Source organism: Diabrotica virgifera, chromosome 8 (genome assembly GCF_917563875.1).
Source record: "Diabrotica virgifera virgifera chromosome 8, PGI_DIABVI_V3a".
Lineage (NCBI taxonomy): Eukaryota > Metazoa > Arthropoda > Insecta > Coleoptera > Chrysomelidae > Diabrotica > Diabrotica virgifera.
In genome coordinates, this window is record NC_065450.1 from 34,795,602 (window position 1) to 34,808,420 (window position 12,819).

Here is a 12,819-nt window from a genome sequence, read left to right on the forward strand (position 1 = left end):
GTTTCGTTTCCAAGATACAGGATGTTGAATTTTTTTTTACAAACTGACGATTTATTTATTGCTTTAAAACTAGTTGAGATATGCAAATGAAATTTGGTAGGTTTTAAGAGATAGTTATTGCGGATTTTTTTATATAAAATTAAGAATTTTATATTCACCATTAGCGTGCATACGGGTAATATGATCGGTCATATTATGGCGCTAATAGTGAATATTAAATTCTTAATTGTATGTTAAAAAAGTGCAATAACTACGTCTTAAAACCCACCAAATTACATTGGCATATCTCAACCGGTTTTAAAGCTCTAAAATAAATCGTCAGTTTGTAAGAACAAATTCAACATCCTGTATCTCGGATACAAAACATTTGCGGACATAGGTTTATAAAGCCATTTGTCATTATTTTTTCATCCAGAATTATCCCTTAAAGTTTGTCGCACTTATTTAGAAACACCGTGTATTGATGAAGAAAATGTGTAGTTGTTAAAGTACCTAACTTTTTTATTCTCCAACATAAACGCATGAATCAAAAAACAGAATGTTAAGAAAACCTGAGGCTATAGTTGGGTTTTAATTTCAGTATTTTATAAATGCTAGAATATTCCAGAGGGTGATGCGAACTTTGAGAAAAAAACACGGTTTTATTGGTACACCCGGTATACAATGAAAATTTACCTGTTTAGCAACAATATTATTACAGTAGTATTGTTAAAGAATCAGGCTATAACGTGTTCAAAAAATCACTTAAATCGGCAACAGGTTTAGGAAATAGGAGACATCAAAAATGACCAAATTTTTAAGTAAGCCGATTTCTATGCACGTAAGTTTATATAGTAAATACGTCAGTTATAACTTTCACCAGGAAATTAAGGAAATTGTCGGTTGAATTCAAATAAGAAACAAACAGAAATGAAAACTGTACAATAATCATTAACTTAGAAGCAAAACTTATAAGAATTTATAACAAATGTAAAGTATAACACCACATACACAGTTAGGATTCCGTAATAATTAAGGAACCAGTGACGCCCTGTTTGCCTTTTATGTACTTTTTTTATGTACAGATGTCAACCAAGATATGTATGTCTATTTTATTGACTGTACTAAGGCCTTTGACACTATTAAGGATGATAAGCTAATGGAAATCTTACAAAAACTAAACATTAATAGAACTCGAAGCAGGAAATAAGTATTCACAAATAAGTAAGAGGAAATAAGTATTCAGAAGTGTATGACAAGGATTTATTCTTTCGCCAATGCTATTATATTTGTATTCGGAATATATTTTCCGTGAAGCACTGGAAGATAAGTCAGCGATTAGAATAGGTAGTGAAAATGAATTTTTGTCATTATCAGCTCTACGGTTAATTTGAATCATAGTATACTTATCAATATCAGGAATACAAAATGATGGTCCGGTAAAAAAAATAAATAAATAATGACAATCATTGTGGACAATTATTTTTTAATTGACAGGTCAGTGAGAGGTACAAATATCTTGAAACTATTGCCAATGAGACTAACCAACATTCAGAGGAAATTCGTTCACGGACTGGACAAGCACGAGCTGCGTTCGTTAAAATGAAAATACTTCTGACAGCACCGTATCTTTCTATGACTCAAATAATCAGATTGGTTAGGTATTATGTATTTCCCATACTCTTGCTTACTTCGTATGAGTTGATAGATATCGTGTCTGCAAAGAACCAACGGAGTAATTGTATATTTAATATTATAATCACATTGCCTTGATAAAAATGTTTTCAAACTCCCAAAAAGTGTTAAATCAATTATTAAAACAACTTAATCCATGGATTTATACTATTAGGCAAATCACTCAACTTAATACTTTTCTTCCTAAACGACGATAAATATCGATTTTTAATTAAAGCTTATACAGGTGATTCGGGTAATAACTCAAGGTGCCACTATAGTATGCGGTCTACTGTCGGGTTTCCCGCATAACTTGCGGTCTACCGAGGGATGCGGTGTGTAACCTGTATTATATTACTGTGCCGGCACTCTATATCTCTGCGGCTAAACAACACTATAATCATATCTCACAAGGGTTTCCACACAATAATGAAAATCTTTACAAAGTGAGTGAAACGCATGAACAGAAGAATTATTATTTTAATTTTACAAATTAATACTTTGTCATATCAATTTACTATTTTAGTTGGGAATAAGACAGAATTGGCTGATTCTGCACACTATAACAGAAGCACAGGAAGGCCGCATCCTCGGGGTAGACCGCATACTATATTAGCACCCAACTCAATTAAAATTATTACTACACGTAGTTGTTTTTGGTTAAAATATGTAAGTACAAAAATAAAATCTAGTAAATTTACAAGAAATATACAAAATCACTTAAATAACATGATAACTTGTACTATACAATAAAAAATTAAAAATCATAATCGTAAAAAAGTATTAAATATACGAACAATTTGTAGATTTAAATAAATTTATACATATAAAATCCATCCAGCGAACGTATATAAAATTTTGATTTAAATATAATGTACATATTTGCGACAAAAGTGACAGCATACAAAACACAGAGAATTTTTAATATTATATTCGCAGTCCCGGAAGAACAATGATGTAACTGAACATTTTTTAATTGCTGTTTATACCGTCATTAACGACTAAAATACCGTGGCCAAATAATACAACAACGTCACAACAGTAACTATGTGCTGAGCCACTAGAGGGTAGTTGTGTCGTTGTTGTTGAAATTGAAATATGCGCCATTTTAAAACTTGTTTCAGAAGAACAATGCCACAAGCGTCAGTTGTGTTACGCAATAATTTTAGTGAGGTCAGCTTGGACTGGAATTTTTGTGCAACAACGACGTAAGGGTATTTATGTAATTGTTTGACTAATTTTCTGTATCATTTAATGTTTTGACTGTACCTTACACCGTTGTTGAACTATTAATATTTTTAATCTGTATCCAGCTTAACTGTCATTAACGGTATTGCTGAAAATCTCAAAGAAAAACTTTAAGATGAAAAATGGCGCAACTGTAGATAGGATTGAAAATAAGGGACTCGAATAAACTAATGTAATTCGAATCAATAGGAATGAAAATAAAAGCCAGCGTTATAAGTAAACGCCATACAGATGCTCCTGGATGATTTAACGTAATTTTTACTTATAAACAATGTAATTGATTTTAAATACTTAAAGTGAAGACTGGTAAGTCTATTTTATTTAGAAATAATGCACATTTTTACTTTGGAATTAAGTTTATTTGACGTTTCTAGTTCCTGTATATTTATTTAACTTCAGAACAATATTAAGGAAAAGTGAAACCATTTTAATGAGCGAGACAATTTTACTGAAAAGTATAGAGAATCCTCTGAAATGAGAGTTTGTAAAATTATTAAAGTTAATTGGTTGCTTAGTTATTGAAAAATAGCTTGAAAAGTGGATTTTTTGAAAATTATTAATACTTACCTTTTCTAAAAATGCACAAAAACTTTAGTTTTGCGGGAAAATATCACAAATATTTAGCTAATTGTTAAAAAAATTCACTTAACATGTAGAGCGTAGAGCTTAAAATGTTTATCGACAGCATACGATTATTGATTTGTCACTTTTGTCGCAAAGTGCGATGTACTAAAAGGGGAGCCCTAGTATACAAACTGGTTGGTAAAATCATTCTTTTATAACAAAATATACAATAAAACATTGGATTCCGTATATCAACGAACAAAGTATTACGCATTTTACGCAACTTTCTCTTTGCAAAGAAACAAGCAGACCTTTTAGGCTCATGCATTTAGAAGAGGAATAATTTGTGCTAGTCGCCAGATAGAACTGAATTCTAGAAAATTTAATACAACAGGAGGATCGGCCCCTAATCCAATAATCTGATAGACTGACGTCACCAAAATAATTGCGACCAATTGGATAGCAATTGAAGTATGATAGCAAAGTTCTTGCGCGAGGCACAGAACAGAAATATATGGAAATATGTATAAAGGCGATATATTTTGTTCGTCAATGTACTAAATCGGAAATTATTAAAATATATACACACGAGTTAAAATTATAACAAAAAATCCAGTTTCACAATTAAATAAAACTAAGTAAAAATTAAATTCAGAAGAAGTCTAAATCCAAATAGTACTTGATATCACATATTCGTAAGTAAATTTTGGCACTCCTGGATCTGCCCGTCAAACATATATAGTTTTAAATATAGAGTAAAACTATTTTATCACTGTAGCTGCACATTATAATATAATTTAAACGTTTTTATCGTTGGTATGCTCTTAATAGAAACTAACACAGGGTTATCTATTTTACAGTTTTTCAATTTAATACTTCTGCGCAGTTTTTACTAATCAAAAATATTAATCGACTGAAAATTACTTAAATAGATTTCGATAGTTTCTATTTCACTTAGTTTTTTTTTTAAAGTTGATACAGTTAAAATAATAAATACTGTTAAATATCCTTTCCTTGTGTTCCATATTCGTAAATTATAAGTGAAAATAAATTGTCACTAAAAATAACTGTAGAAAAAGTGGAAACGATGTCTTCAAATTATGTATTTTAAATAGGAGGGTCTGAGATTTGGTTTCGAAAGGACTAGTCGCCAAAAAGTGAACAGATTTTCGATACCTCTGTCCTCTACAATTCAGTGTTCATCTGTTTTCTAAGCAGAACCACAGTATACCTAATAATCAGTATTCTTACTCTATTCCTTTGATCTCTTTAGGTAACACTTCAGTGATTTTGATGCCATATTGTGTGAGGGTAAGTCAGATATGGCACTGCACATAAAGACGCGACAGCTGATTTTGAAAATGATTTATTTTGAAAATTCTTTTAACGACATCCAATTTATTCTTCAGGAAATTTGAAAAGGTAAAATTATTTGTTTTATTGCGTTTTATTTAAAATTTTGTTTTCTAAACTGTCACAAGTATTTGTTACATAACTAAAAAAACCCAAATGGAGTTTTGGAACAGTTTTTAATAAATATGGTAGTTTTGAAGGTGTATGGTTGTCAAGTAGATTAAAATAAAAAGTTTCATTTCAAAATTCAAATAGATAGTTTTGACTCAGTTAAGATAATTTAGTTAAATCTCACTAAATATAAAAGCACTCGTGGAAACTACAGAAGGTTTAATCGATTTCTCATATCAAGCGGAAACATCTTATTATCGAAATGAGTATCACAAAGACCATGACTTCTATGTAAAGGTTCTGCTTTATCTAATAAATCTTCTGCACATGCCAGTAACCAAATTTTTTTAATAAACGATGAAATTCCACCGTTAATAATTAATATAATATCTGTAATAGACAATTTTAAGACAGTGAGTGTTAATAGACAATTAACACACACATATTAACATTTTTCGGAAAAGAAAAAAAACTGACACTACTTTTTCCAGAGTTATTACAATTTCTATCTGCAGAAGTGTTATTAGTCTTTTTATATATATATCGATAGTTATACAACTTAATTTTAAATAAAACTACAATAATAAGTCAAACCTCTACGAAAAAAATGAATACAGTTAATCTGTTTCATATTAAATTAAATAAGTCGGTATGACTACAGTACAATGCAGATTTTGCCCTCTGAGAAAATGGTATCGCTGTCTGCGCAGTAAACATGCGTGATATTTACCGCCAAATCAGAGTGGGTAGTGATTATTAGCTATACTGTGGCAGTCATCATCATCATCATCATCATCATCATCATCATCATCATCATCATCATCATCATCATCATCATCCAGCTTCTTCTGTTGTCCACTGCAGGACAAAAGCCTCCTCAGCACGTCTCCAGGAAGTTCGATCTTGTGCTAATTGCATCCATCTAAAATCTATTCTTTCTATGTTGTCTGTCCACCATGTTGGTGGTCTGTCTCTGCTTCTCTTGTCAATGCGAGGTCTCCATTCTAACAGTCTTTTTGTCCACCTGTCAGTCTCCAATCTCGCTATATGTCCGGCGAACCTCCATTTCTATCTGGTAGTTCTTTCTATGATATCTTGCACACCCGCTCTCTGCCTTATTTCTAAATTTCTCACTCGATTCGCAAGTCTTATTCCTATTATGACTCTTTCCATTTTCCACTGTGCTATTCTAAGCTTTGACACCCTTGAAGCAGTACAGACAATGAAAGATTAGAGTGAAATAAGGTTTTCTAATGTTAGTAAACACAGGCAATAATAAATAAAATTTTCCATTAAATTTCATAAGAAATTCTAGATGGTGTGAAAAATATCAACATATATTTTATATAAGTAACTGGATGTCTTGTTATAAACAATAAATAAACAATTCATAAATAAACTCACGTCGAGAAAATCGAAATTAGAATTACCTAAAAATTAATTGATTAATTATCAGATTTATCCGATAAATCTTCCTTGAGCCAGTTCGGAATATTACGATTTCCATTCTTCTTAAATAATTTCACTAGCGCCGTATTATGGCTGAGATAGTACCGTTGGAGGTACTTGTGAGACTTTTCCTCCATAGGAGGATATTGTCTACCCTTACTGCGCCCTAGACATTTCGTGTGATCCCCCGTTACTACCTGGCAGTAAAAACCTTTCTTTGGATCAAACCTTCAAAATGAAAAATATATTAATGGTTGTATATATAGATATAAATGCCACTATACTTTGTTTCACGTTAAAAACGGAACATTGCGCTTATGGAGATCAGTGTTGCTAAACATCTCTGGCACGGGCGACTACTCGACTGCCGATATACGATTCATTCTGATCAGTACGGCGTGGCATCGGCGCGCTTCTATTGTCCATAAGAAATACATTGGCCTATCTAAGCAATGTTCCATTCTTAACGTGAAACGCTGTATAGACCATAAATGTGATAAAGACAACAATTTCGTAATGAAATTAGGTAACCTTTATATAAAAAAGAACTCAAAGAAATCAATATTGGGACCAAATTAAAATTGGGACACTTTTGATGTCTCGAATTTCCTAAACCTGCAATCCCATTTGAGTGATTCGTGTATCGTGTACTAGGAAAAATATCGTGCATTAGCAAAAAATTGTTAGTGAAAGGTACAACAATACAATATGCTCAGATATAATATCGGTTATGTACCTTTCATTGTTTAGAGAACTTCCATGTAAAGGAACAAGACCTGTCCGCATTGTTAAAGAAATTCCTCCCCAAAACCATTATAGACGCTCCATTAAATAAACTCGTTCTACGATCGCACTGGGCAAAACACTCATTTGGTCGTCGGGTTACTCTTAAACGTCGATCGGAACTACAGAGGCAAAATCTGGATTCATATACAGGGTGTGAGTAAATAAGTATGAAAAACTTTAAGGGGTAATTCTGCATGACAAAATAATGACAGTTTGCTCTATAAACGTATGTCCGCAAATGCTTCGTTTCCAAGATACGGGGTGTTGAAATTTTTTTTTTCAAACTGCGAATTTTTTTATTGATCTAAGACCTTTTAAGCTATGAAAATGAAATTTGGTGGGTTTCAAGAGGTAGTTATTGCGCATTTTTTGGGAAACAAATAACAATTTTATATTCACCATTGGCGCGCCTACGGGTAATGGTCTGAATTTTTTAAAGAAAAAAATAGTACGCAACTGAGATATTTCAAATTAAAAATTATTTTTGTATTCCACGTTTAATTTATGATAAAGAACCTTTCGTGTCTTCTTTTCATATGGTGCACCGTTTTTATGCAAAAAATAAAACATCTTCGCGCGTATTTTTAATTTCGTAATACATTATCAAGAACTCTCCAATATAATAATGCCAAAGTAGAACAATAACAGGAAATATTTCTAAAAAGATTTTAACTATGTGCAAGGCTACAACAAATGTTCAAAATTACCTACTTTAAAGGTGACAAGAGTAATTTTATATTCACCATTGGCGAGCGTACGGGTAATGACCCGAATTTTTTAAAGAAAAAAATAATACGCCACTGAGATATGTCAAATTAAAAATCATTTTTGAATTCCTCGTTCAATTTACGACAAAAAATTGTTTTTGTCTTTTTTTCATATAAGGCGCCGTTTTTATGCAAAAAAATAAAATATCTTAACGTTTACAATGTATTTGAAATACACACATCCAAACTTATATGGAATCACCATGTATTTCAAAGTAATATTTATTTCTTTTGAAAAAACTTGTTATTGTTGCGAAGATTAAAGGTTTTTATTGAAAATAAACAAATATACAAGACAATCGGATAGTACAGCCCGGTACGGTATAGATTATTTGCTTGAGTTGCAAGTTGAACGAAAATAAATAAACTAACTTTTGCGTCCAAAAACAAAATATGCCTCATGTGGGGTTATAGAACTTACAACGAGGAAAGATTATTGGTCTTGTGGAGAAAGTAATGTTCTCAGATGGACATAGCTGCAGAGCTAGGCGTAATACAGGGCGTTCTGTCCAAAACATATGCTAGGTAACAGGAACTAGGAAAGCTCAAAAATAAAGCAAGGGAAAGTCGCCAAAAGTAATAACGGCACTCCACGATCGTTTAATTGTCCAATCAGCTGGAAGACACCCAACCATTTCTCACCTGCAGCTCCAAAGGCAGCTTTTGGAAGCTACATGTTTAACTGTTTGAGTTGAAAGGATAAGAAGAAGAGTTCGTACCAAGAAGTATACAGCAGGTGACAGTTATAGGTTGCCGAGTTATCCAAGCACAATATTGATCGCCAAAATTAGTGTCTTCACCACCAAAACTGGAACATTGGGAATTGACAAAATGTGCTATTTTCAAAAACAGTCAGAATTTAATGTAATCAGATGGAAAATCAGATGACCCACGAAATCGTGTACTTAGAGGTCGAGGAAGACAAGCAAGAGCGAAAACTGTCAGATCTGTTCACAAATGTACAAGGGGAAGTGTAATGCTCTGGAGAGGAATTGTGATCCGTAAAAAAACTCCTTTAATTTTCATCCAATCAACTTTAACTGCTCACAGGTATGTTGATAGCCTGTAGTCAGGCTCTGGAGAGGCGCAACAGGAGAAAATTTAATTTTATTTCATAATAATGGACCTCTACATACCATTAGAGTGACTAGAGACATCATTGAAGAAAAAGGTATCCCTTGTTTGGAGTGGCCTGCTTGCTCACCCGAGCTTAATCCTATAGAGTATTTGTGGGATATGCTTAAAAGGAAAATTAGAGCTCGCCGGGATAATCCACAGAACACCGCACGGCTAGTACAAGCTGCTTTTAAAGGATGGAGCAACCTACCACAATAAAATGTTGATAATTTGATTAGGAACGTGCCCACGCAAACTGAAGCTTGCATAAGGACTAGAGGTGATAACACTGACTACCACAAAATACAAAAAAATAAATAAAAACAAGTTAAACATTATTCGTTTTACATCGAAATTTTGTATGCTATTGACTTTAAAACAACTACTTTCAATTTGTTTGCTAAATACGTTATTGTTTTATTTAATTGTTATGTATTTATTATTAAATTGCTTTAAAACAAGTATTGTTTGACTTCGTGTGTTCGTTTTTTAAAATCGCCAGAAATAATAAGAAATATCAGGTGATTCCATATAAGTTTGGGTGTGTGTAAGTTTCTGTGCATGTGGAATTTACCTCGAATAATTTGTAAGCGTTAAGATGTTTTATTATTTTGTATAAAAACGCCCCAGCATATTAAAAAAAGACAAGAATGATTTTTTGTCGTAAATTGAACGAGGAATTCAAAAATGATTTTTAATTTGACGTTTCTCAGTGGCGTATTATTTTTTTTTTCTTTAAAAAATTCAGACCATTACCTGTACGGGCGCCAATGGCGAATATAAAATTATTTATGTCACCTTTAAAGGAGGTAATTTTGAACATTTGTTGTAGCTTTGCACCTAGTTAAAATCTTTTTAGTAATATTTTCTGTTATCGTTCTACTTTATAATGTATTAAGAAATGAAAAATACGCTCGAAGATGTTTTATTTTTTCGCATAAAAACGATGCATCATAGGAAAAAAATAAAAGAACGTTCTTTTTCATAAATTAAACGTGGAAAACAAAAATAATTTTTAATTTGAAACATCTCAATGGCGTACCATTTTTTTTCTTTAAAAAAATTCAGACCATTACCCGTAGGCGCGCCAATGATAAATATAAAATTGTTATTTGTTTGCCAAAAAATGCGCAATAACTACCTCTTGAAACCCACCAAATGTAATTTTCATATCTCAACCAGTCTTAGAACAATAAAAAAATTGGTAGTTTGAAATAAAAATTTCAACACCCTGTATCTCGGAAACAAAGCATTTGCGGACATACGTTTATAGAGCAAATTGCCAATATTTTTTCATGTAGAATTATCCCTTAAAGCTTTTCATACTTATTTACTAACACCCTGTATAAACACAACTTTTTCCCAGTCGTCATTTTGTTTGCCAAAAAATGCGCAATAACTACCTCTTGAAACCCACCAAATGTAATTTTCATATCTCAACCGGTCTTAGAGCAATAAAAAAATGGGCAGTTTAAAATAAAAATTTCAACACCCTGTATCTCGGAAACAAAACATTTGCGGACATACGTTTATAGAGCAAACTGCCAATATTTATTCATGTAGAATTATCCCTTAAAGTTTTTCATACTTATTTACTAACACCCTGTATAAACATAACTTTTTCCCAGTCGTCATTATTGCAGTTTACGTGTGCTCTGGCAAATTGCAATCTAGCTTTGCGGTGGTTTACAGTTAATGCTGGACATGTAGCTGGTATTCGAATACGCAAATCATATTTTAAAAGAATTTTCCTCACGGTATCAATTCTGAGTTGAATATTATGAACACCACTAAGTTCCGTTAAAAGATTCCTTGAAGTGGTAATCGTTTAACCTAATAAAACGGTCTTGACCGAATGGTCTGTAACTCGAGGTCTACCTTGCCCGGGACGTTTGCGATAGTCGTTAATTTCTCTAAAATTTCTTTAAAATTTCTCTTTAGATATATGTGTGAAACTCCCAACCTCAGTCCGATAGCATGGTAGCTAAGTAAGGTCACTGCTTGAACACATTTATCACGAGTCAAATCCTTGTAGCGCGTTCCATTTCCACCAAACAACAAAAAAAATTAAGGACTTAATTGAAGCTTTGGCTTGTTTATTAAACTAAGCACAAAATGATGATTTATTCATGAAAAACGTGACTAGTTGTTACAATACCTAACTTTTTTATTATCCAACATAAGCAAATGAATAAAAAATAACAAAATGTTAATAAATCCTGGGGCTATAGTTGGGTTTTTATTTCAGTATTTTAAAAAGCTAGAATATTCCACAGGATATTGCGAACTTTGAGAAAAAACACAGTCTGATTAGGACACACGGTATACAATGACAATTTACCTGCCTAGCAAAGATATTATTATAGGGATATTGTTAAAGAATAAGGCTATAACATTAAAAAATCACTTAAATCGGACAACAGGTTTAGGAAATTCGATAAACCAAAAATGTCCCATTTTAAGATCGTGCATTAATTTTGTCGCTTACTGTATACATAGCATAGGAAAGAACTTAAGGTATGTATGTCTTTACAATGGTAGGAAATGAGAGAAACATATTTAAAACGACATAGCAACAAACAATTGCTACCAAATGTTGTTATGCTCATGGTGATGCAATGAAATACCATAAACTACACTGAACTTGAAACAATTTTGCTACCTAAAACAAAAATGCTACAAAACTACAGATACTAGGCAAAGATCAAGTTGAAGATGAATTGTAGTGTAACAGTTATGTCAGTGCAGAATATGAATTTATAAAAATATTATCTTCACTTACCTCAAATGCTCTGTGTAATTAAAAAAGGGCATTATTTTTAAGAATTTCTGAAGTTCATTCATGACTTCAACTGGGCTGTTTTTCAGTTCTTCTCCGTCGATTATATGCAGAGACTGAGAAGGATAATAAGTCAACCACCGTTCCAAATGCTGGGAATATTTTCCTGGGTTTAAGCACCTAAAACAAATAAACATGGTGGGATTCAATATAAAATAGAGAAAATAGGTATTTATTTATTTATGTATTTGTGTCTTATGTATTTCTGAGGGCCCGATAACTCATTCGGTAGAATGTCTGACTTCCACACAGACGGCCGGGGATCGAATCCCAACGCCAGAACATCTAGATATTCTTAAATATCTACTGGCCTTTTATTCAGGCAGGTCGACTCAGCCTGAATAAAATGAGTACCTTGGGCAAAACCAGTGGTCATAATAGGTGGTTGAAGCGAAGCTCTGGCGCTGTTACCTTCCTTGTACACCCGAGACCCAAGAGATAGCAGACTACCCTACTATAATCCAAAAGCCGCGTTAGCGGTAAAAAGAGGAGACTATTATTATTTATGTATTTGCTTATCAAAATAATTTTATGAGCACTATCAAAATTTTAGTAATTTTATTTACGTTTACGTCTAATTTACAAACGCCAAAGAATGTTCCGAGCATCGAACTAGTACTCCCACGGTTCTACGTAGTTATTTATAAGGATATTTGCGAAATATGCTTCAAAATAAGGACATATACGGAAAGACTGGTTACTCTTCACCTCTTGCGCTATCCCTAAAGGGATAGCACACATCCCCTAAAGGGATAGCGCAAGGGCAAGCGCTATACAAGCACTAAATATTGCTAGCCTAATAAAATAAAAAAAAAGTCAAAATGTAAATTCGTACAGGTTAAAACAAATTTTATATCAAAGTTTAGGTGGGTACAAAAGATATTTTCAAGAAAGTATCCAAATTATACAAGGGGATCATTGTTTAAATAATTA

At 32.5% G+C, this 12,819-nt stretch overlaps 1 protein-coding gene across 2 annotated transcripts in view; it reads right to left on the reverse strand.

Moving 5' to 3' along the window:
- LOC114341478 (bifunctional heparan sulfate N-deacetylase/N-sulfotransferase) overlaps window positions 1–12,819 on the reverse strand; it is a 147,949-nt gene that overhangs the window by 21,731 nt on the left and 113,399 nt on the right. For both annotated transcript variants that reach the window (XM_050659426.1, XM_050659427.1), the window contains exons 12-13: window positions 11,830–12,006; window positions 1–6,606 (exon numbers count right to left, since the gene is read on the reverse strand). The exon at window positions 1–6,606 is cut by the window's left edge and continues 21,731 nt beyond it. In XM_050659426.1, the coding sequence (XP_050515383.1) occupies window positions 6,375–6,606; window positions 11,830–12,006 (409 nt within the window). In that variant the 3' untranslated portion in view covers window positions 1–6,374. The remainder of the gene's footprint in view (window positions 6,607–11,829; window positions 12,007–12,819) is intronic.